The 21,262-nt window shown below is 31.4% G+C and overlaps 2 protein-coding genes across 2 annotated transcripts; one reads left to right on the forward strand and one right to left on the reverse strand.

Moving 5' to 3' along the window:
• Window positions 1-496: 496 nt before the first annotated feature.
• Window positions 497-949, reverse strand: LOC145592091 (protein FAR1-RELATED SEQUENCE 5-like). The gene has a single exon (XM_081648559.1). It carries the CDS (start codon window positions 947-949, stop codon window positions 497-499), a length of 453 nt encoding a protein of 150 aa, XP_081504685.1.
• Window positions 950-2,610: 1,661 nt separating this feature from the next.
• Window positions 2,611-4,726, forward strand: LOC145590818 (RNA-binding protein 1-like). Its single transcript, XM_081647210.1, has 2 exons — window positions 2,611-2,926; window positions 3,506-4,726. The coding sequence occupies exons 1-2, from the start codon at window positions 2,702-2,704 to the stop codon at window positions 4,457-4,459; spliced, it is 1,179 nt and encodes a 392-aa protein (XP_081503336.1). The 5' UTR covers window positions 2,611-2,701; the 3' UTR covers window positions 4,460-4,726.
• Window positions 4,727-21,262: the final 16,536 nt, after the last annotated feature.

Consider the following 21,262-nt stretch of genomic DNA (forward strand, 5'->3'; position numbering starts at 1 on the left):
CTTTCAATATTCTGAGTCCTCCTATATTGGTCTTTGAATTCTCACCAAGGTGCCAAGTGCACAAACGGTGCCGAGTGCTTGGAAAAATTTGTCAAATTGCTGCAGCAATTAAAGGGGCTTGATCAGTCATTAAGGTTATGGGGTCTCGACATCCTCCCATAGATCTCATAAAAGCCTCAAACAACCATACAAAACTGCTGGTCTTTTCATCAAGAACAAAACCCATTCCAAACATGACATTATTGCAATGATGATTCATACCAACAAAAGGAGCACAAATCATGCCATATTTGTTGGTTCTATAGGTGGTATCAAAGACCATCAAATCACCAAAGGCTTCATAATCCCTTCGCATTCTTCCATCCCTCCAAAATACACTACAAAGAGCATGATTTCCATCAACCTCAAACTCATAATAAAAGTCACTCTCTTTCGCTTGTCTTGCAGCAAAAGACTTGATCAAAGAATTACAATCACCACCTTCTAATCTGCCAGCTTATTCAGTAGCTAAAGCATTGTAAACATTAGTAATAGTGTAGCATAGATTAGGAGATCCACCAACTTCTTTCCTCAAAGCACGAACAGAATCCGTAACCCTAACCCCACTAGCCTTCATAGTACTAACGAACTTCAAATGCTCACCTTGAATTTTCCTTTGAGACCTAAGAAGATGTCTCTTCTCAACAGGTATCATACCATGGTTGTGATCCATATTATGTTTAACAGCAGTCCAAACACCCTTCTCATCAATTACAAAATCAATGTAAGCTTCACAACATGTACGGTGATCCAACTTAGAAAACTTCCTAGGCACCTTAGAAGAAGTATCCTTCAAACCAGCATTTGAACATAGGTAGTTCCTGCCTCTCCAAACACTTGAATTACCAACATATCGAATTTTCCCCTTCCTAATACTAAATCCATGCCTAAATGCATAATCAATATACATTTCATATGCCTCCGCATCACTTTTGACTTGTTTCCACTTCAATTCAGACACTTCACTTTCCTTATAAACAACTTCATACTTATAACCTGCAATAAAAAAAACACAATGCATAACAAACATTACTATAGTTCAAAAATAAAACAAGAAAGTTCAAATAAATAAAATCGATGTTCATAATTACTTGTACAATTTTATTTTTAAAAACATACATGATCAAAGGTTCAATAAAATAACAAAAAGGTTCATAAATATAATAACAGTGTTCATAATAATGTTAAACTGCTAATAATACGACTTATACGAATTATAAACAAATAACATTCATAAAATTCATCAACAAATGATCAAATTCATCACAAATTAATAAAATACAATAAGAAATCAAAATCTCTTCAAAAATTCCAGAAGCTTATTAAAAATAGATCAATAGTTTGATTAGTTCATCAATTAAATAAATACAACTAATTAAACCTAAATATTATGCAATGTTCAGAATCATATTAAACTTCAAATTTTAGAAATAAAATACAAAACACTTTCAACTAAAATATACGTATATCTTTCAAATTCTTGACATAAATTGTTCAGCAAGAAATCATATGAGCCGAATGTTCAGAATCAAGAATTCATGAACAATTTAATCAACAAATGATCAAATTCATCACAAATTAATAAAAAATCAAAATCTCTACAAAAATTCTAGAAGATTATTAAAAATAAGTCAATAGTTTGATTAGTTCAACATTAATCAATAGAAAATACAACTAATTAAACCTAAATATTATGCAATGTTCATAATCATATTAAACCTCAAATTTCACAAAAATCAAAAATCAAATTCAGCAAATAACAAACCTAATAATTATACAATGAAATCAAATAAACAAATCAAAACCTAATTAAACAATTGAGTTCAAATCAACTGATAAACGATAATTATCAATTCAAATAATTAGCGATAATAAACAGTCACTCAAAAATTACATTAAAAAAACCTAATTAACGAAAATTATCAATTAAAATAAGAAATCTAACCTCCACTGTCAAGAACTTCAGGTACAGAAATCAAATCCATGGCTAAGAACAACACTGAAGAACAGAGCAATCAACAATGGTGATAAGAACACTACAAAAAAACGAAGAGAGAAAGTAAAGGAAAGAGAAAATCAAAAAGAGAAAACTAGAGGAGAGAGAAAATCGACGAGAGAAGATTTTTGAATGATAATTGAAAAGGAAAAATTGAGAAATTAGGAAGCAATTGAAAAAGGAAATAAACACGGGAAGAAAGTTACAAAATAAGGAAGTTCAGCTGGGAAAAAATGAAAGTACGTGGCAGCGAACTATTGGTGGTGCACACAGAATAAGGTGCACCATGGTTCACCTTATAATTTGCGAAAAACGAGTACTAGCAAAAGTTGCATTTGTTAAACTTATACACACGCCACCGGGCCACCTCACCTCATCGTAAGTCATTCGTTACACACGCATTCAGCAATCTGAAATATTGACCTATGTTACAGCCCAAACCCAAATCATACTTCGGCCCGATTCAACTCTTACATCATCACACCTGGGCCCGACTCACTCAAAAACATACCAGTATTATATACCTGACAAACTTCTGGTGTTGTTTTCAGGAGAGAGAGAGGGAGTGTGTGTGAGTTTTTCAGGAGTAAAAGCGAGACTTTCTCTTTTTTTTTTTTTTTTTTTTTTAGGGTTCCTCCTTTCACAAGTTTTCGGATCTGATCAACAATGGCGGATTCCGATGTCGGCAAACTGTTCGTTGGCGGAATTTCCAGGGATACTTCCGACGCTAATTTACGGGATTACTTTGGCAAATATGGCGAAGTTTCTTCCTCCATTGTTGTTGAAGATCGTCTCACTAATACACCTCGAGGTTTTGGGTTTGTCACTTTCGTTGATCCTTCTTCCGTTGACGATGCTCTTCGTGTTCAACACATAATTTCGGGTAGACCGGTCAGTTTTTCTGAATCTTTGATTGTAATTTTGGAGTTTGATTTTTTTTTTTTTTTTTTCCAATTTCGGTGGTTCCTTTTCTCGATTGCATGAACCTTAATTAAGTATTGATTTTGATTAGTTATGTTAATGTTTATAATATATTCAATTTACTGGGATATACTTTTGGAATGTATGTTATTTTCTTAGATTTAAATAATTGGATTTGATTTTGATAATGTGTATTTCAATTTACTGGGATATACTTTTGATAATATATTCAATGTACGTTTATTTGGATTGATTGGTAATGATTTTGACAATGTGTATTTCTCTAGATTTTGGATTGGTTAGTTTTTAATTTGAGCCCTAGATTTTAATAATTGAGTTTAATTTTTGATATTTTTTATTTTATTTTCAGGTTTTTTAATAATTTGTTTATGTTTTAATAGAAAATAAAATTAGTCTCATATTCAAAAACAAATACTACGTATATACATCTAAAATTAGTCTAAATATAAAAGATTGGATTTGATAAATTTCAATTTTTGGTTCAATTTTGGCGATGAGTTGCGTTTTGCTGGAATGTGTGTGATATAGGTAGAAGTGAAAAAAGCTATACCAAGACATGAACAACAATCAAATACTCAACAATCGCAACAACAGCAATCGCCTCATCGGCAGCAATTGCCGGGGCAAGGGTACTCTCATACAATTAAAGGGTCTGTTAGGAATTACAGTAATGGTAGTTATGGTGCTAGCAACAGTGATCATACACATAAAACTAAGAAAATATTTGTAGGGGGTTTATCTGCTGATCTAACGGAGGAGGAATTTAAGAAGTACTTTGAGAAGTTTGGTAGGATTACAGACGTAGTTGTGATGTATGATAACTCCAATAACAGGCCTAGAGGATTTGGGTTTATCACTTTTGATTCTGAAGAGGTGGTTGAAAAACTTATGCAAAAGAGTCACCATGAGTTGAACGGAAAGCGTGTGGAGGTTAAGAGGGCTGTTCCTAGGGAGGCAACCAAGAGTTCTAACAATGGAAATAATAGATTTGGTGGTGGGAGGTACTCCCCTGCTGCTGGCGGTGGTCACTTGGATGATAACAATTGGTCGAGAGGTCCTACTCCATATGTTACTTATCCTGGTCAATTCCCTGTTACCACCACCTATCCTGGGTATTTCTATGGCGGTGCATATCCTGTTGGTGGGTACGGTATAGTTGGTTATGGGATGCCTATGGCTCCTAGAACTCCTTGGAATAATTATGGGGCGATGATGGGCGTTCGACCTTTGCACTATGGAACTGGCTATTATCCAACTGGAAATGGCGGGGTTGCTTTGCTGGGAATGTTTAATGGTTATAACGGAGTTGTAGATACTGGAGGCAATGTAAAACTGGATGAGAATACCAATGGAAATTCTCAGGTTCCTATCAAAGACGGTAGTCGTCACATTAAAGGAGCTGTGAATGTCAAGAAGAATTCAAGAATCCCTGATGTGCAAGTGCAAGCGAAGGTGGTGCCTCCTGTGGGTCAATCTAGCTGACCAAATTCCACTTGTATCCACAAATGTTCATGATTCATACATTGAAGGAGGAGTTGAGGTTGTTTTGTAGTCTCTGCACTATTCTACTTTAGTTACCTCCTTCCTTTCTCTGTCTATTCAACTGATATATATAGATCTTTTCTCTTTTCTTGTTTCATTTTAATAAATTTTTAGTACAGGATTCAAATTTTGTAATATAAGTAGTTCCTAATTGCAGAAATTCAATCATATGCCGCTGCTTTATTTTTATTTTTCTGCGTATCTAAAGTCATAGTTTTCTATTCAGGAGTTATATGCTGATACGTTTGCTATATATGTCGAGTATCTGATATTATCCACACGGAATGGTATGTTGTTTATGCTGTTTTGCTAATGCCTTATTAGGAAGCTTTAAACATGTGAAATTACAAGCTGCTTGTTTGTTATGGAAAGCCTTACAAACTCAGCAGCTTGTTATTATAATACTTGTTGGTTTTATTAAGCTGACAATTTATTTTGGGCAACATTATACAGATTTACTACATATTTAGGCATCATATTTTAGTTAACTTAACAAAATCTGAAAATCAGAATTTAGCTTGTTTACAGTGCGGAACCTCTGTAGCCCTGTAGAGAGAGAGAGAGAGAGAGAGAGAGAGAGAGATAGAGACGGTGGGGGACTTGGGGGTGGTTTGCAGAAATTGAGATTTTCGACTTTAACTAAGTCTATGAATCACAAGAGTTCATCATCATAGTTAATTTAAGATTGCCTCTTCCTGTCATCCATGTTCCTATGAATGTTTATGTGCCATATAGACTCTGTTTTATAACAACATGTCACTTGCTTAACCTTTCATATGCCATATCGCCCAATATCCTATTGCATTATGTCACGTCATCTAATCAACTTTTTATTATGCCACATCACCAATTATAGAAGATTCAAACACCCAATCTCTTATAAAAAAGATTGTTTAACCATTTTCCCAATTATCAACCATTGCAAATAAATTATGATGTTTGGGTTGATTATGCTATTGAAAAAACATATAATTGCAAATTATGATGTTTGTTTGATTATGGTATTGAAATAACAAGGGAGGATGACAAATAAATTACCACATTTGGTTTGACAATGTTTATTTGTTTCGAAAAGCCTGAAAAATATATCAGTTGCATAACTACAAAAGTAGCAACCTGGTAATGCACTCACTAGTATGCTATAAATTGGTGTGTGAGCTGTCTTATTTATTTCGTGGTATATTTTGTCTTTCCATGTATAATTACAAATAGATTATAGAAGCTTCACATTGTACGAAAAAGTTTGCGTGGATCTGATCCACAATAATATTATTGTGAATCAGATATTTATATGCACAAAACTAATGTTATATGGGATCCTAATTTTAACGTAGGAACCTTATTTTTAACATAGTAACTTTAAAAAAATACGGTATAAAATCGAAAACATAATGATCCTAATTTTAACATAGTAATCTTTATTATTCATATTGATTAGTATATAAAAAACTAGATGAATCTCGTGTGATGCTTGGTATATTTTGAATTTTTAAATTTCTTTTAAAATTTATGTGCTAAAATTTGTTATATATTTAGATAAAATTCCTAATATCAAAAGATAATATTTTAAATTTAATTAATTTAAACTTTAAAGTCTCATTCGCCAATTTTGCTTACGTGACATTTGAATTATTTAATTCTAAAAAAAATTAATAATATCTTATTTAATTGGCTACCACTAAAATTTATACTCCTATATGGCACATTAAGAAAATTAAATCCTACATAATTGTTAAATTTAACATTTAATATTCAATTGTAATAACAAAATATTAATACATAATTTTACTATTTGTTTTTAATTTTATACCATTAGTTCACGCATATATAAACACGGTATATTTTATAAATTTTTATTTAAACAACAATACACACCAACTCTTGAAGTAAAATAGAAAGAAAATGAAATATGTAAAGCTATATGATTTTGTTTAACCAATTTATTTTTTTATTTTTTTTTATTTTTTTTTTGTGTACACGGTGAAAATATGATCTTCTAAGCTTACATCATCCTTTGTAAATAAATTGTAGATAGTGATGATAAGTTGCAGAATTAAACATACCCCTTTGTCAATAATTGTTTCGTACAGTCAGGTGTACCAGCATGCGCATGGTACACCCGGAAGAACATAACCCTATAAATAAAATAACATTACATATATATAAAAGAACATTACCTATAAATATAAGAATGTTACCTATGAATAAAGAATTGTAGTTATAATAAATTATTTTACATTACAATTGAACATACCCAAACCCATGGAAGAAGATGATGAACAACAATGGTAATGTCAAAAATTCGAACAAACAAGTAATTTCATGATAATAAAGCTTCATATGAACAACAAACATTATCACAAAACACAAAATATAAGTAAAAATAACAACCAAAGAGAGTTCACCATTGAAGCACAACCTAGGGCTTCATACCCATGAAGTAGATCAAAGATGAACAATGAAAGACAAATCATAACTCAAATGAGTAGAAAACCCTTGTAAAGTGAATTAACAGTGGAAATCAAGCAAGTAAAACACTCAATTGCAAGTTTTTTTAAACCAAAATAAAAAATAAAAAAAAAAAACCCAAAATTCTCAAATCATGAAAATCCGAAAATTTGGTTGTAAAATTCGAATTTTGGAGTGTAAAATTTAGTAAAAATGTATTAGTGAGTTATTAAGCACATAAAAGCTATAAAAATCAAGAAATAAAATGAAAGATGAAGTTATTAGAGGAAAGGAGAGATAGTATTGAAGAGAGAGAAAATAAAAAGGTGAAATGAACATTACATATAAAATAAAAGGCATTACATATAAATTGTTTAAAAATAAAAAAAAGAACATCATATAAATGAAAGAACAGTGTCCAATGTTCTTTTATTTATATGTAATGTACTTCCGGTTGTACCATGCACATGGTACACCCCTCCTCTACCATACTATTTTCCCCCCTTTGTCGTTTATCGTACTCAAGAATTTCATGATGTTCAAATTCTAAATATACTTCTTTATAGTACCGTCAAAACGGTTTGACAGTTCAATTTTGGTTCGGTTGAAATTGGTTCGGATTGAAAGCGGGTCGGTTTGAAATTGGTTCAAGTGCCTTACGGGTCGGTTTCGATTCGATCGGTTTAAATTATTATCGGTTTGGTTATGTTTCGGTTTATTCTTGAGCGATTTTAATTCGGTTCGGGTTGTAAATAATTCGGGTAGTAAACGGTTCGGTGCAGACGGGTTGCAGTTTGTTAACGGTTCGGTGTAAACAGTTTTTATCCCGATTCAAACGATTTTGGGTTAAAAACGTTTTTTTTTTAAAGGTTCGGTTTAGAACGAGTTCGGTTCTTATACGGTTTGACATTATTCGAATCAATTTGGTTATGGGTTTACTAAAATACAGCTCGAGTTGGTTTTCAGTTTCAAAAAATCGGTTTGGTTCTCATTTGAGTCAGTTGGTTTCGGACAATTAAACGATTTTGGTTTTTTATTATAATTTTTGTATTAACTTTAATTTGTTTTTAAAGTTCAAAGCATGTAATCATCTCATTCTAAAAATTTCAAGAATTACAATAATATATACATCGTAAGAATTTGACTAGGCCAGCTTTGGTCCAATATAATTCACAGCAAATTATGAAGCACTTTAATGATGTTTAAAGTGAAGACAAAGATTATTTTAGCTTAATCCATACTTACATAAAAAAAACAATAATGTACTCTGTAGTAAACATGTGTGTATAATTAGATTTCATTTAAAATTCTTTTTAATGTGATTTTAATCTTCTCTTTATAGTAAGCGGCTTGTAAATGGTTCAATTTATTAGCGGTTTGGTTTATGAACGATTCAGTTTGTAAGTGGTTCGGTTTATAAACGGTTCGGTTTGTACATGGTTCAGTGCAAACAGGTAGCAATTTGTTACCGGTTCGGTGTAAACGGTTTCTATCTCGGTTCAAACAGTTTAGGGTTGGAAACGGTTTCGGGTTAGAAACGGTTCGGTCCTTTTTCGGTTCTTATACGGTTTAACATTATTCGGGCCGGCTACATTTCGAATTTACTAAAATACGGTTCGGGTTGATTTTCAGTTTCAAAACATCGTTTTTTAATTGGTTCGGTTCTCATTTGGGTCGGTTGATTTCGGGCAGTTTAACGGTTTCAGTTTGAAATTTGACAGTGCTACTTCTTTACTTGTAAAAATTTTACGTTTATTTGTCTGGGACATTAGATGAGTTTATATAGAATTGAATATTTAATTTAGAGTGATGATAAAGTTTATTATTAGATGTGATAAATTTTTTTAACCTAAAATTTAATCTTTTAACTAAATAAATGATGAATGATGAACATTTTTTTTATTGATGGAAAAAGAGAAAATATATACTTTTAGTTTCAATGATTTTTTCTTATTTCTTGTATCCAATCCAAAGCTGATATTTTTTTAATTGAACGTAATTATTGATTTTTTATAAAATATTTTATTATAATCCCTTCTCATATTTTATTATTTTTTTGTATCTACTTCAATATTTTTTAATATCAATTGAAGGTAAATTTCAATGTTTAAGTTTAATAGTAGTTTTGTATATATATATACAAAATAAAATAAATTGTTTCTATTCTCTTAAATTAAATTTTCAATTTAAAAAAGATAATATTTTATTATTATAATAAATTTAAACTTTTTAATTTAATCCTACGTCGCGTGGCGCTTAAAATAATAATTCTATGTGGTATAATCCTATATGTAATGCTCTAAAATAATAATCCTACATGGCGCTCTAATAATTTTTAAAATATTAAAATCCTATATGGCTCTCTAAAATGTTCGGAAAAAAACTCCCTTTATCTATATACTAGTTTTGTGCCTCGTGCGATGCCCGGGTTGTTTATTGAATTTTTAAATTTTTGGCTAGGGTTGAACATTTCTTGACCCGTAACTTGAAATGACCCAAACCAAAATGACTCGTCACCCGACCCGATTGACAGGTCTACATACAGTCATAAAACCATATTAGACTATGAAATATATTATTTTAATCAATTAGAATATAGTTTAAACAGATGTTATATTACGCTTTGAACTAGTTTCTTCACTCAAAATTATATTATGATATAAAATATAAATGTATATTATAATTATTGAGACTTATAATCTAATTTTTTTATTTTTAATTATAATTCAATTTGTAGATATGAAATTTGGTATTTTATCGAATTAAAGCTCTAAACTAACAATTTTATCCTAAAATTCTAATCAAATTTGATTGGAATATAATTCTAAACTGTCTTATTTATCCTACAAAATCTATCCAAATCTATCCAGCGTAGCGCGACACTTGGCGAAAAGTTAGAATGCCAAGTGTCACATTCTCGTTGCTTGACTAAAAGTTTAGCTTTATATATTAGTTATATGATGATTAGCTTTCATTAAAATAAAAATAAATCCCCCTCCCAAACTTATAGTCTTTATAATGCCACAATGATTTTTATTTCAACATAATAACCTTTATTTTAATTAGTGACCTTTTTATATTAATAAAACACCCATAGTGTCACTAATATTCGTGGTCTACAATAAATTAGTGTGAATCAAGTCCATTTAAGGGTTTGTATCACACTATGAGAGATATATTAGCTCATATGAAATTTGAAAATTTTTGACTTTTAACACCAAAATTATTCTTACCACCAATCTTCTAAAAATTGTACTTTACAAAATAAATAAATAAATAAATAAATAAATCTAAATACTTACTCCATATTGTTTTTCACCACCTGTTGTCAACAAACTTTTAAATTTAACGTTTTTAAAACATTACTTTGATTACCATGAGAAAAATTGGTAAAAATAATCACAATTTTCACATATTTGCTTTAAATAATCCCAACTTTGGATTATTTTTAAATAATCCCAACTTTGGGGTGTATTCACTTTCTTTGGGCCTAGTTCATCGGTAACCGATTAAATAAGTTTTTTTTTTCTCTTCTTTAACTTCATTCAATACCCACCACTGCCCTTTGTGTAACATCCTAGAAATTCCTTTCCTTTAAAATACCTGTTTTACCCTTTTTAAAACACGAGATAGGAAATTCTAAGGCATTACCGCCACCGTGATAACGGCTAAGGTATTTATCAAAGACAAACAGCGGAAGACTCTCTTTAAAACCATTCAAAACAAGTCAACTTAACTAAACGAAAGTACAGTCAAACCAAAGTCAAACGAAATCAACCTACAACTTGGAACCATTGTAGGCCCTTCTTAAAACCAAACAAATACTTAAAAATCTTTGCGTTAGTCTCACAAGCATAATATAATATAATAATTAAAGCAATAAACCACATCATAATCATAATTTTATGGAAACTAGGCATGATTCGCTCTTCACTCATGCCCATCATAAATATGCTTTATCACCTGAAAAGATCATCTCTACTTGTCCCCACTACTCGCCATTAGAAATGGGTCGTCGTAGGGCCAAGATAAAGACAAGGCCAACAAAACACACAAACACACAATCAGCAAAGCTGAGTACATAAGTGTAAACAAAACACACTAACATGCTTTCACCCTATCATCACACAACTTATCTTGTTGCACCTGTTTACAAGCATACAACATACTCAATGACCAACTAATACATAGCTAATTTATTTATTTAGCTTAATTACGCATCGAACGGGTTTTTCCCCTAACCTGCCCCAATAAAGGGGTACTAACACGGGAGCTAACTGTGCCAGTATAAAAGAACCACTCGTAAGTGGCGGAATTCCTGCGCATAAAAATAAAAAGGAATATACAGCGTCCTGTACTCCCAGTAGAAGTTATGGTTAAATATAAAACCCCATAACTCCCCCCATATGTTCATACTCAGGTATATACATTTCAAGAGTTTTGGTGCGTAATCTCTTTCACTTTACGTTGTTTTACATATTTTTAGACTTGGTGATGACTCTCAAACCATAACACAATCAACCATTATAATTATTCAAACAATTAAACATACCAATTTAATTTTTGAATAATTAGTGATCACATAATATTTAATGTTGAACCCTTTTTAATTTACCTCGGTGTTGGGTGTCAAAAACACCTTAAACACATAATGCGCCACAATACCTATCCCTCGGTGTTAGAAACACCTTAAGTGCACTAAGGCACCAAAATATAATTTATTCCTCGTGTACAAAGACACTTAAATAGCTCCTTCCTCATGCTTATAGCATCAATAAAGATTATATGAACCATAATAAAGTTCCTTTTCAATATTCCAAACCAAATTAAACATGCTCATTATCATGCCAATAATAAAAGTGTGGTTCATATACAACATGCCAAAATAACTATTTCCAATCACCAATCCAATAAATAATTTATTTCAACCAATCATGCTTCACAAATAATTCACCAAAACCATTATCAATTCAATCAATCCAATTCATATCACCAATCTCATTTCAATTCAACCATTCCAACTAATTCTTAGCATGACACTAACTTGGAATCACTTAGCATGAATCTACACGCTTAATAAATTTCCGAGTACGCGTACGTACCTCAAATAAGCTCTTAATAAAATAGTCGAGTACACTACAACACTTCTCGAACCAAGTATCCTACATAAAGGGGTAATAGATCTATATTAATTACCCTAGTATACACAATTTTCAACAACTTAAACTCACTTAAAACAACTTATAATAATCTGAAAATTATTTTTAAACCCATAATTAGTCTTTCTTTTAATGGGTAATTAAAGCCTTTTATTAAAATCACAATTCTACTACTTTAAGTAAAATTCCAGCAATATTACTTGATTAAAACTCCCTTATAAACTTTATTAGAACATACTTTCATGTCCAATTAATCAATAGAATCATTAGATATACAAAAACCCCAAATCAATTTGTATAAGAACCCTAAAAATCAATCTTTATTAATTTTGAAACCCTAACTTTAAACTCATTAAAATATTAGAATTTAATATAAATACATAATCTGAAATTATAGTTTTTAATCCTTAAAACATTATTTTGATACTAATTAAACATCTTTCAAACAATAAAACCCCAAAATACATACTACATACTACATAAAACAATTTAAAAACAAGAGGAGAGAGAAGGGTGGCTCACGGTTGTGGGTGGTCACCGGCAGTAGGTGGTCGGCCGGTAGAGTGACCGGCGTAAACGTGGCAGCATGGTGGAGGGGTGCAACATGTTGGAGCATGCATGGAGCCATGCGTGAAAAAGCAGCAAAGAAAGGAAAAGAAAAATAAGAAAAGAAAAATAAGAAAAGAAAAAGAAAGAAAAAGAAAATAAGGAAAAAAAATAAAGAAAATAATACTTACCCCCAAAGATTTGATTTTTTAGTCTTTTTGTGTGGGAAATTTTTGGGGATAAATGGAGTTTTTATAGTGTAGAGTAGGTTAGGGTGGGTTTAGGCTTCATAAAAATTATGGTCTTGAATGATAATTTAGTTGGCCCAAATGTGAAATTAGGATAGTTGGGTATGGGTTATATTTGGATTGAATACTTATTAACCCAAAAATTAAAATCTGTTTTATTCATAATCCAATAATTAAATAGTTTGACCCAAAATATTTTTTTAAATTAAATAAATAATTTATAAAATACATTAAAAATACGGGGTATTACACTTTGCCTCCATCCCAACCACCAAATCTCCTAGCCACCACCACTAACTATCAATGGTGTCAAACCACCTCCTCTCTCCCTTTCCCCGCCTTACCCAACTGCCGCTGACCTCCTCCCTACACCGAAAGGTAAAAAAAGGAGAGGGCGAGAGAAAGAAAAAAGGCGGTGGTTAATTGACGGGAACGGAGGGCGTAGTTTCGTGTCTAAGGAAGGTGAAAGAAGATAGTTTCAAGGCCGGTCAAGGTGCGGCGATTTCGAGGCTGGGTAAGGTGCGGCGATTTCGAGGCCGGGCAAGGGGGGTGGTGGTTTCTGGATGGTAAAAGGGAGGCATAAAGGTTTTTGGGCTAGGCAGCAAGGGGAGGGGAAAGCGTCGATGGCTGGCTAGGAGGGGATGTGGGTGGTGTAGCTGTGCAAGGAGAGGGGGGGTTTCGGGGAGGGTGATGGCCAGAGGTGCTGGGGAAGGGAAGGAAGAGGGTATTTGTGGTGGTCATGGGAGAGTGTGGTGGCTGCAATGGTGGAGAAAGGGTGGCATTAGTGGCTAGGTTTTTATTTTTTAATTTATATTTTGGTTTTTTCACCAAATGCCCTTAACCTTTTGCAAAATTCACCAAATACCCTCAAGTTTTTCAGAATTCACCAAATACCACCGACATTTGTTATTATTCACACTGTGACCTCAAAATACCCCTGACGTTAAAGATCCGTTAGCAATAAAATTTAATTCACCAAATGCCCTAAATTTGTTAAATAATTACACAAAATACCCTTTATTTTTTGAGGTACAACGACTAGTTTGAAATTCAGGAAACTAGCTGTGAATTTTGATTCTCACCCTTTTTTGCATAAATACTCAACACATAGCAGTCCTCTTATTTGCTTAACCACAATTTTAACATCATGAGTTATATGTCCAGGTCATCTTCCTCAATATATGAGTACTCTTAGAAGTTCTAAGTCCGTTAGCTCGCGGACAAGCCTAGAATGTTTACTAGGGAGGATATGAATAAATTGTCAAGCCCGCATAAAAGGGGCTTGAGTTTGCTATATTAAGCCCGTTAGAAAATATATGAACTATAAGCCCGGTCCGTTTCTCGCCCAAACCTACAAAATTATCATCTCTACTTCATTTGACCCCTTTTTTTCTCTGTTTGCCTGGTCTCCAACATTTCTTTTTATGAATAGAGGTTGTTTGCAACTCTAACGCACTCATACATTGAGGAAGAGGATTTAGACATATAACTCATGGTGTTAAAATTTATGGTTAAACAAATAAGAGGGCTGCTATGTGTTGAGTATTTATGTAAAAAAAGGGTGAAAACCAAAACTAACGATTAGTTTTCTAAATTTCAAACTAGTCATTCATTATTTGGTGAATTAAATTTTATTTAACAAAGTTAGGGCATTTGGTGAATTAAATTTTATTGCTAACAGACCTTTAACATCATGGGAATTTTGAGGTCACGGTATGAATAATAATAAACAACAGTGGTATTTGGTGAATTTTGAAAAACTTGAGGGTATTTGGTGAATTTTTCGAAAGGTCAAGAGCATTTGGTGAAAAACCGTTTATATTTTTATTTTAAACTTATTTTTATGTAAAAAAAATTAACAAATCCATGATGCCACATGTCCCAATAACCTGTTATAATAGGTTAGTAATTGGCTAGGGTCCAAAGAAAGCGAATACACCCCAAAGTTGGGATTATTTAAAAATAATGCAAAGTTGGGATTATTTAAAGCGAACACGTGAAAGTTGGGATTATTTTTACCAATTTTTTCAAAAAAAAAATACTCTTTAGATGTTTTGGCAATCATTTTATCCCTAAAGGATCTGATTCGAAGTCAAAATTGACAAAATATTATTAGAAATGACTTGTATTTGCTTACTATAAAATACCTAAATTTGCATGACATAGGCCAAATTGAGGCATTTGTGATAATTTTTTTGTCAATTTTGACCTCACACCGGATCCTTTTGGACAAAAAACATGTTTTTTTCAGTGGGATCGAAGAAATTTTTTTAAATCGTTAGACTTAGCAGTTTTCTTGACGACATGTAGTAAAAATCAATTTTTTTTTTTTTTTTTTTTTTGGTAAATCCAAATTTTAGAAGATTTTGGTGGTAAAAAAATAATTTTAGAATTTTTTTGTGTTAAAAGTCAAATTTTCCTAAAAGTTATAAAAAAATGTAAAAAAAAATAAAATAAAAAAAAACATGTATCTTATACATCCTCATTGAAAAGGGTATTCTTAATTTTGTTTTAAATGAAAAAAAATTCTTTGAATATAAAATATTAATGATTTAATACTTGTTTGAGAAAATTTCCTAGATATCATTTTTCTGTGATTGGAAATTCTCAATGGTGACTCCCTATTTTTGCTACACTGCAATAGTGGCCCTCCTTTTTTTTCTTTATACAAATTGATTCTAATTAAATAACCTTATGTTCATAAATGGTTAGTTAGTATTAAATATGGTAAGATTTCCCTTTTTAAAAAAAAAATAAAAAAATAAAAAATGTATAAAAAAAAATATCACCCCAATCACCACCACCATCCTCACACTCACCCTGATCCCTATATACCAACCCAAAATCTCCCGCCAAACCTAGCCACCCCCACCCTCATCTTCATCCTAATCATAACCTGAAACCCTAACCCACCACCCGAAACCCTAACCCTACCACCTCGTGTAACCCAAATCCCCACTGTTGAAGACACCACATGCAATACCATGTATTTTTTAATGTATTTTAAATTATTTAATTAATTGTAAAATATATTTTTGGGTCAAATTATTAAAATTATTGGATTTAAATAAAGTAGTCAAGTTTTAATATTTGCGTTAATAATTAGCTTATTCCAATATTGCCAATTTTATAATAAGCCCATTTATCCCATTTTCATAATTGGGCTAAATACTTCTTCCTCATATCACTATTTCATGAAGCCCAAACATTACCTTAATATATTCTACATTATAAATACTCTTTCAATCCTCAAAATTTTGCCACCCAAAAGGTCAAATGGTCAAGGTATACAATTTTCCCTTTTTCTTTTCTTCTTTTCCTTTTCTTTTTCCCCTTTCTTTTCCTTTTTCCTTGGTTTGACGCAGAAACTTCCTTTCGTGTGTGGGCTTGCTGCCACGTCAGCACCACCCTTCGCCTGACCACCTCCACTCGCCGGTCACCCTACCGAAAACTTGCTGCCGCTGCACGACCACCGCCCACCGTGGCTTTCTCTATTCTCCCTACTCTTTTTATTTTAGTTAGTTTGATGATTTTAATTTTGGGTTTTGATTTTAATTGTTCAAAATGTATTTAATTAGTATCAAATCATGTTTTTAATTGGTTTAAGTTTAATTTCAAATTATTGTAGTGTTTATTTCATATTTTGAATTTATTTTAAATTTAGGGTTTTTAATTTATAAATACATGATTTTTATGGTTCTTGTATAAATTAGTTTGGGAGTTTTGAATACTCATTGATTTTGAGTATTAATGAAGTTTAAAGATAGAGTTTTGATGAGTTTTAAGGAGTTTTGATGGTTTCAAAAAAAAAAAAAAGATAGAGTTTTGATGAGTTTTAAGGAGTTTTTAATCAAAATAATATTGCTGGAATTTTACTCAAAGTAGTAGTATTGTGGTTTTATGAAAAGAGTTTAATTACCCATTAAAGAGGATTAATTAAGGATTTCAAAATAATTTTCAGATTATTTAGAGTGGTTTAAATCGAATTTAAGTTGCTGAAAATTGTGTATATATACAAGGGTAGTTAATGTAGTTTTATTGTCCTTCTATGTAGAAGAATTGTTTTGAGAAGTTTTCTAGTGTATACGGCTACTTTAAGAGTTTGTTGTAGGTACGTACGAGTACTCGGAATTTATTAAGCGTTTAGAAACGTGCTAAGATTTATTAATTGATTCTAAGTTAGTATCATGCTAGGCATTGGTTGGAATTGTTAAATTGAATTGATTTCATGGAATTGAATTTGATTTTTGAATTGAAATGAAATTGGTGAATTATTTATAAACCATGATCAGTTGAAGTGATTTATTTATTGGAATTGGTGATTGTGGAATATTGTTATTGAACCATACTTATATTATTGGCATGATTGAAAGCATGTTTAATTAAATTAAATGTTTAATTTGGTTTGTAATATAAAAAGGGGATTTTATTATGGTTCATATAATTTTTATTGATGCTATAAGCATGGGAATTGAGCTATTAAGTGTCTTAGTACAAAGGAATAAAATGAAATGTGGTGCCTAAGTGCACTTAAGGTGTTCTAAACACCGAGGGATAGTATTTGCGGTGCTTTATGTGCTTGAGGTTTTTCAATACCAAGGTAGTTTAGAAAGGGTTCAACATTAAATTAAATGTGATCACCAAATATTCAAGAATTGAATTGGAATGTTTGATTGCATGAATGATTTATGGTGATTGATTGTGTTGTGGATTGATAGACATCACCAAACAACGTAAAGTGAAAGAGATTACGCACCAAAACTCTTGGAATGTATTTACCTCGAGTATGAACATATGGGGGGAGTTATGAGGTTTTATATTTAACAATAGTTTCTAATGGGAGTACATGACGCTGTATTTTCCTTTTATTATCTTATGTGCAACACGTCCATCACTTTCATGTGACATTTATGCCTACCCAATTAGCTCCCGGAGTAGTTTACCCCAATTCTTTGGGGTAGGGATTTGGTTGGAAACTCGTTCAAAGCGTAATCAAAGTAAATAAAGTAATGATTTCATGTTGTGGCTATTGTTTGTAGGTTAACCTCTGAGGAAAGGTAAGCTTTGTTGTTGTTGCTGGGATGCTATCATGTTAGTGTGTTTCCTTTTACGCTTATGTAATTAGCATTACTGATTATTGTTTTGTGTGTGTGTGTTTGGCCTTATCTTTATCTTGGCCCTACGACGACCCACTTCTTATGGTGAGTAGTAAGGACAATTTAAAGTGAATCTTTTCGTGGTGCGGCGATAGGGAATTTTTAAAAACATGACCCACAATAGTTGCATAATTGATTTCTCTATAAACAAGAACAACTGATTTCTAAAAAAAAAAAGGAATAAAGTGTCCCTACTACCCACCGTAGCAAGAATAGGAAGAACTGATTTCTGCAACTAGAAACAATAGTAGAAGAGGTCTTGGTTATACAAGTAGCAAGAACAGGAAGGACTGGTCCGCTTGGATCTAACAATACAAGAAATTAAAGTATGTCTATATGTGTTTGCAAAGGATATGCATGTGTGCTATCATTGTGATAAGGATAGCCACAAGATAAGTGTCGGTTCCAGTATGGGTTGGTTCCAGTATGGGTTCAGCTGAACCCATACTAGATTTGGAGAAAATTTGTAATTAAGAGGGGAAAAATCTAAGTTACATAAAAATGCAACTGCCTTATATTACTAAACCTATCTGTGGTTCAGTGGTCAAGCATTTATGTGAAAGACTCTCACTTAGATGGTGGCATAGCCTGTTAATCAATAACTTAATACTAAAACAGACACCGGGAGTGACACGCGTCACATCCTGGTGCTGTTTTTTCCCTCCAAAACTCCCCTTCCCTTTTTACTTTTTTTTTTTTGTTAACATTTGATTCGATAATAATATCATTTCAAATATTTTATGTTATTTTTATGACAATTTTTTTTTGTCAATATTTGATTTTGTTTCTATAATAATACCATTCCAAATCTTTTATGTTGTCTTTATGACAAATATATTCTTTTATTTTACTTCATGTTCATTTTTTATACACAATCCTTTTTAATTGTCAAATGGAGTATTATTAAATTTTGCAAAAAAGTAATAGTAAATTGATTCATATAAGATATTAAAGAAATTACTTTAAAAAATACTTAATTTTTTTTTCCAACTCCTCAAGCTAATATTTTATTTCAATTTCAATTTCAATATGACTATAAATTCAAATTAATTATAATCAATAACTTAATACTAAAACAGATACCGGGAGTGACACGTATCACATCATGGTGCTGTTTTTTCCCTCCAAAACTCCCCTTCCCTTTTTACTTTTTTTTTTTTTTTTGGTTAAAATTTGATTCGATAATAATATCATTCCAAATATTTTATGTTATTTTTATGACAATTTTTTTTTTGTCAATATTTGATTTTGTTTCTATAATAATACCATTCCAAATCTTTTATGTTGTCTTTATGACAAATGTATTCTTTTATTTTACTTCGTGTTCATAATTTTTTTATACACAATCCTTTTTAATTGTCTTTCAAATGGAGTATTATTAAATTTTGCAAAAAAGTAATAGTAAATTGATTCATATAAGATGTTAAAGAAATTACTTTAAAAAATACTTAATTTTTTTTTCCAATTCCTCAAGCTAATATTTTATTTCAATTTCAATTTCAATATGACTATAAATTCAAATTAATTATAATTTTGTTTCTGAGATTTTACTACTACGTATATATTATTACAAATTAAGGACTTATATAGTATAGTATAACTATAAAATAAATGTTGTGTTTGACAATTATATCATATGTCTAATTATGGGAAAAGGTAAAATATCAATTAATTGTAGTCTAATTATAGGAGAAGGTAAAATATCATATGTTGTTTGATTAATTTTTGATGTTTATTAAAAATTTATTTATAAATAAGTATTTACTAATATAGCCACTAGCTAGACTAGATTAAGCCAAGCCTCGCCTGAAAAAATACTCGGGTTTAGGCAGCCCAAAAAATCCATTTTTGTTTAATTTTTTGCTTGCTTATAATTATAGATAGATTATGACATTATAATTTCTATATTTGATGTGTATGTTTTATCAAATTTTATTTGTTGGATATTCTTACAAAAACTAGATTTACCGTGCATGGCACGGGCCTTAAGCTAGTTTCTATATTTCTTTGTTGCATCATTTGAATTTTATTACTGTGTATTATTTTTTCCATTTCAATAAAATCAAACCATATACGTAGTATATTACCATCATACTTATGTTTTGTACAAGTATTATATAATATTTTTCGATATATATCAATTAATAAAACTCTCATGTTTGATAACTTCGAGACTCCAACCCATAAGGGCAATTTTCTGGAACCGTCACTGTTTCTAAGAGAAACATCACGGTTAAGAACGCTAAGAAAGATGAAACAGGTTTGAGTTAGAAAAGAAATGCGTGAATCTATTGTCGTTGAAAAAGGACTTGTAGACACCTAAAAATATCCCCTGACCAAAATCTGATGATGAGTAAAACCTTTCATCGCCATTTGGTTCGAATAAAGTGTTAGATCGAAGATCACTTAATTTTATTTAATAAACCCACTTCATTTCATTTTCCTAGCCTATCTTTATTCCCGTATTGAGCTCAAATCCTTTAATTAATTATTCCCCTTTTTTCCTAGGCCCAATCCACTAATTAACCCATCCACAAACTAATCCAAACTTATTAAGAAGTTCTAGAACTCCTAAAACGCGTAAAATAGTTGTATAGACAGATAAAAATTATCAGAAAACACATAAAGCATAAAAATCGGATATTCCAAGTCTAACGCGCCACATCACCATCTGGTGCGACACACCAACTTATGGCGCGACATCGTGACTCACCAAGTATGCAGCTTCACGCCAAGTTGCTTTAGGTCATGACAAACCTTGGTGAGACGCGCCAGCCTCTTTTCTAACAGTATTTTTGGAACATTCTAAATAGGCTCGGATTAACTTGTGAGTTAGAAATTAATGGATAGAGCTTGAAATAAAATTGGAAAATGGTTTAATTAAAGGTTTGGGCTTAAATTAGAATAGGAAATGGGCTATGGGTAGGAATTCTAAATAAAATTTGAGTAGTTCTTTGATTCAATACGCGACCAGGATCAAATAGATGTGAAAAAATTGTTCATCATTGAGTTTGGTCGAGGAGACACATTTAGATGTTTATAGTGTCACATTGGCTTCACGTTGACAAGTACCATAATTTTTAATCCAAACTCAAAATGGGGCAAATTAAATTATATATTGTTGGGAAGCTACAAAAGTCTATCTACTTTTTAACCCAATAAGAAGCTATTCGATATTTTTTTTTT

This window comes from Chenopodium album, chromosome 18, assembly GCF_948465745.1.
Source record: "Chenopodium album chromosome 18, dcCheAlbu1.1, whole genome shotgun sequence".
In the NCBI taxonomy this organism is placed as follows: domain Eukaryota; kingdom Viridiplantae; phylum Streptophyta; class Magnoliopsida; order Caryophyllales; family Amaranthaceae; genus Chenopodium; species Chenopodium album.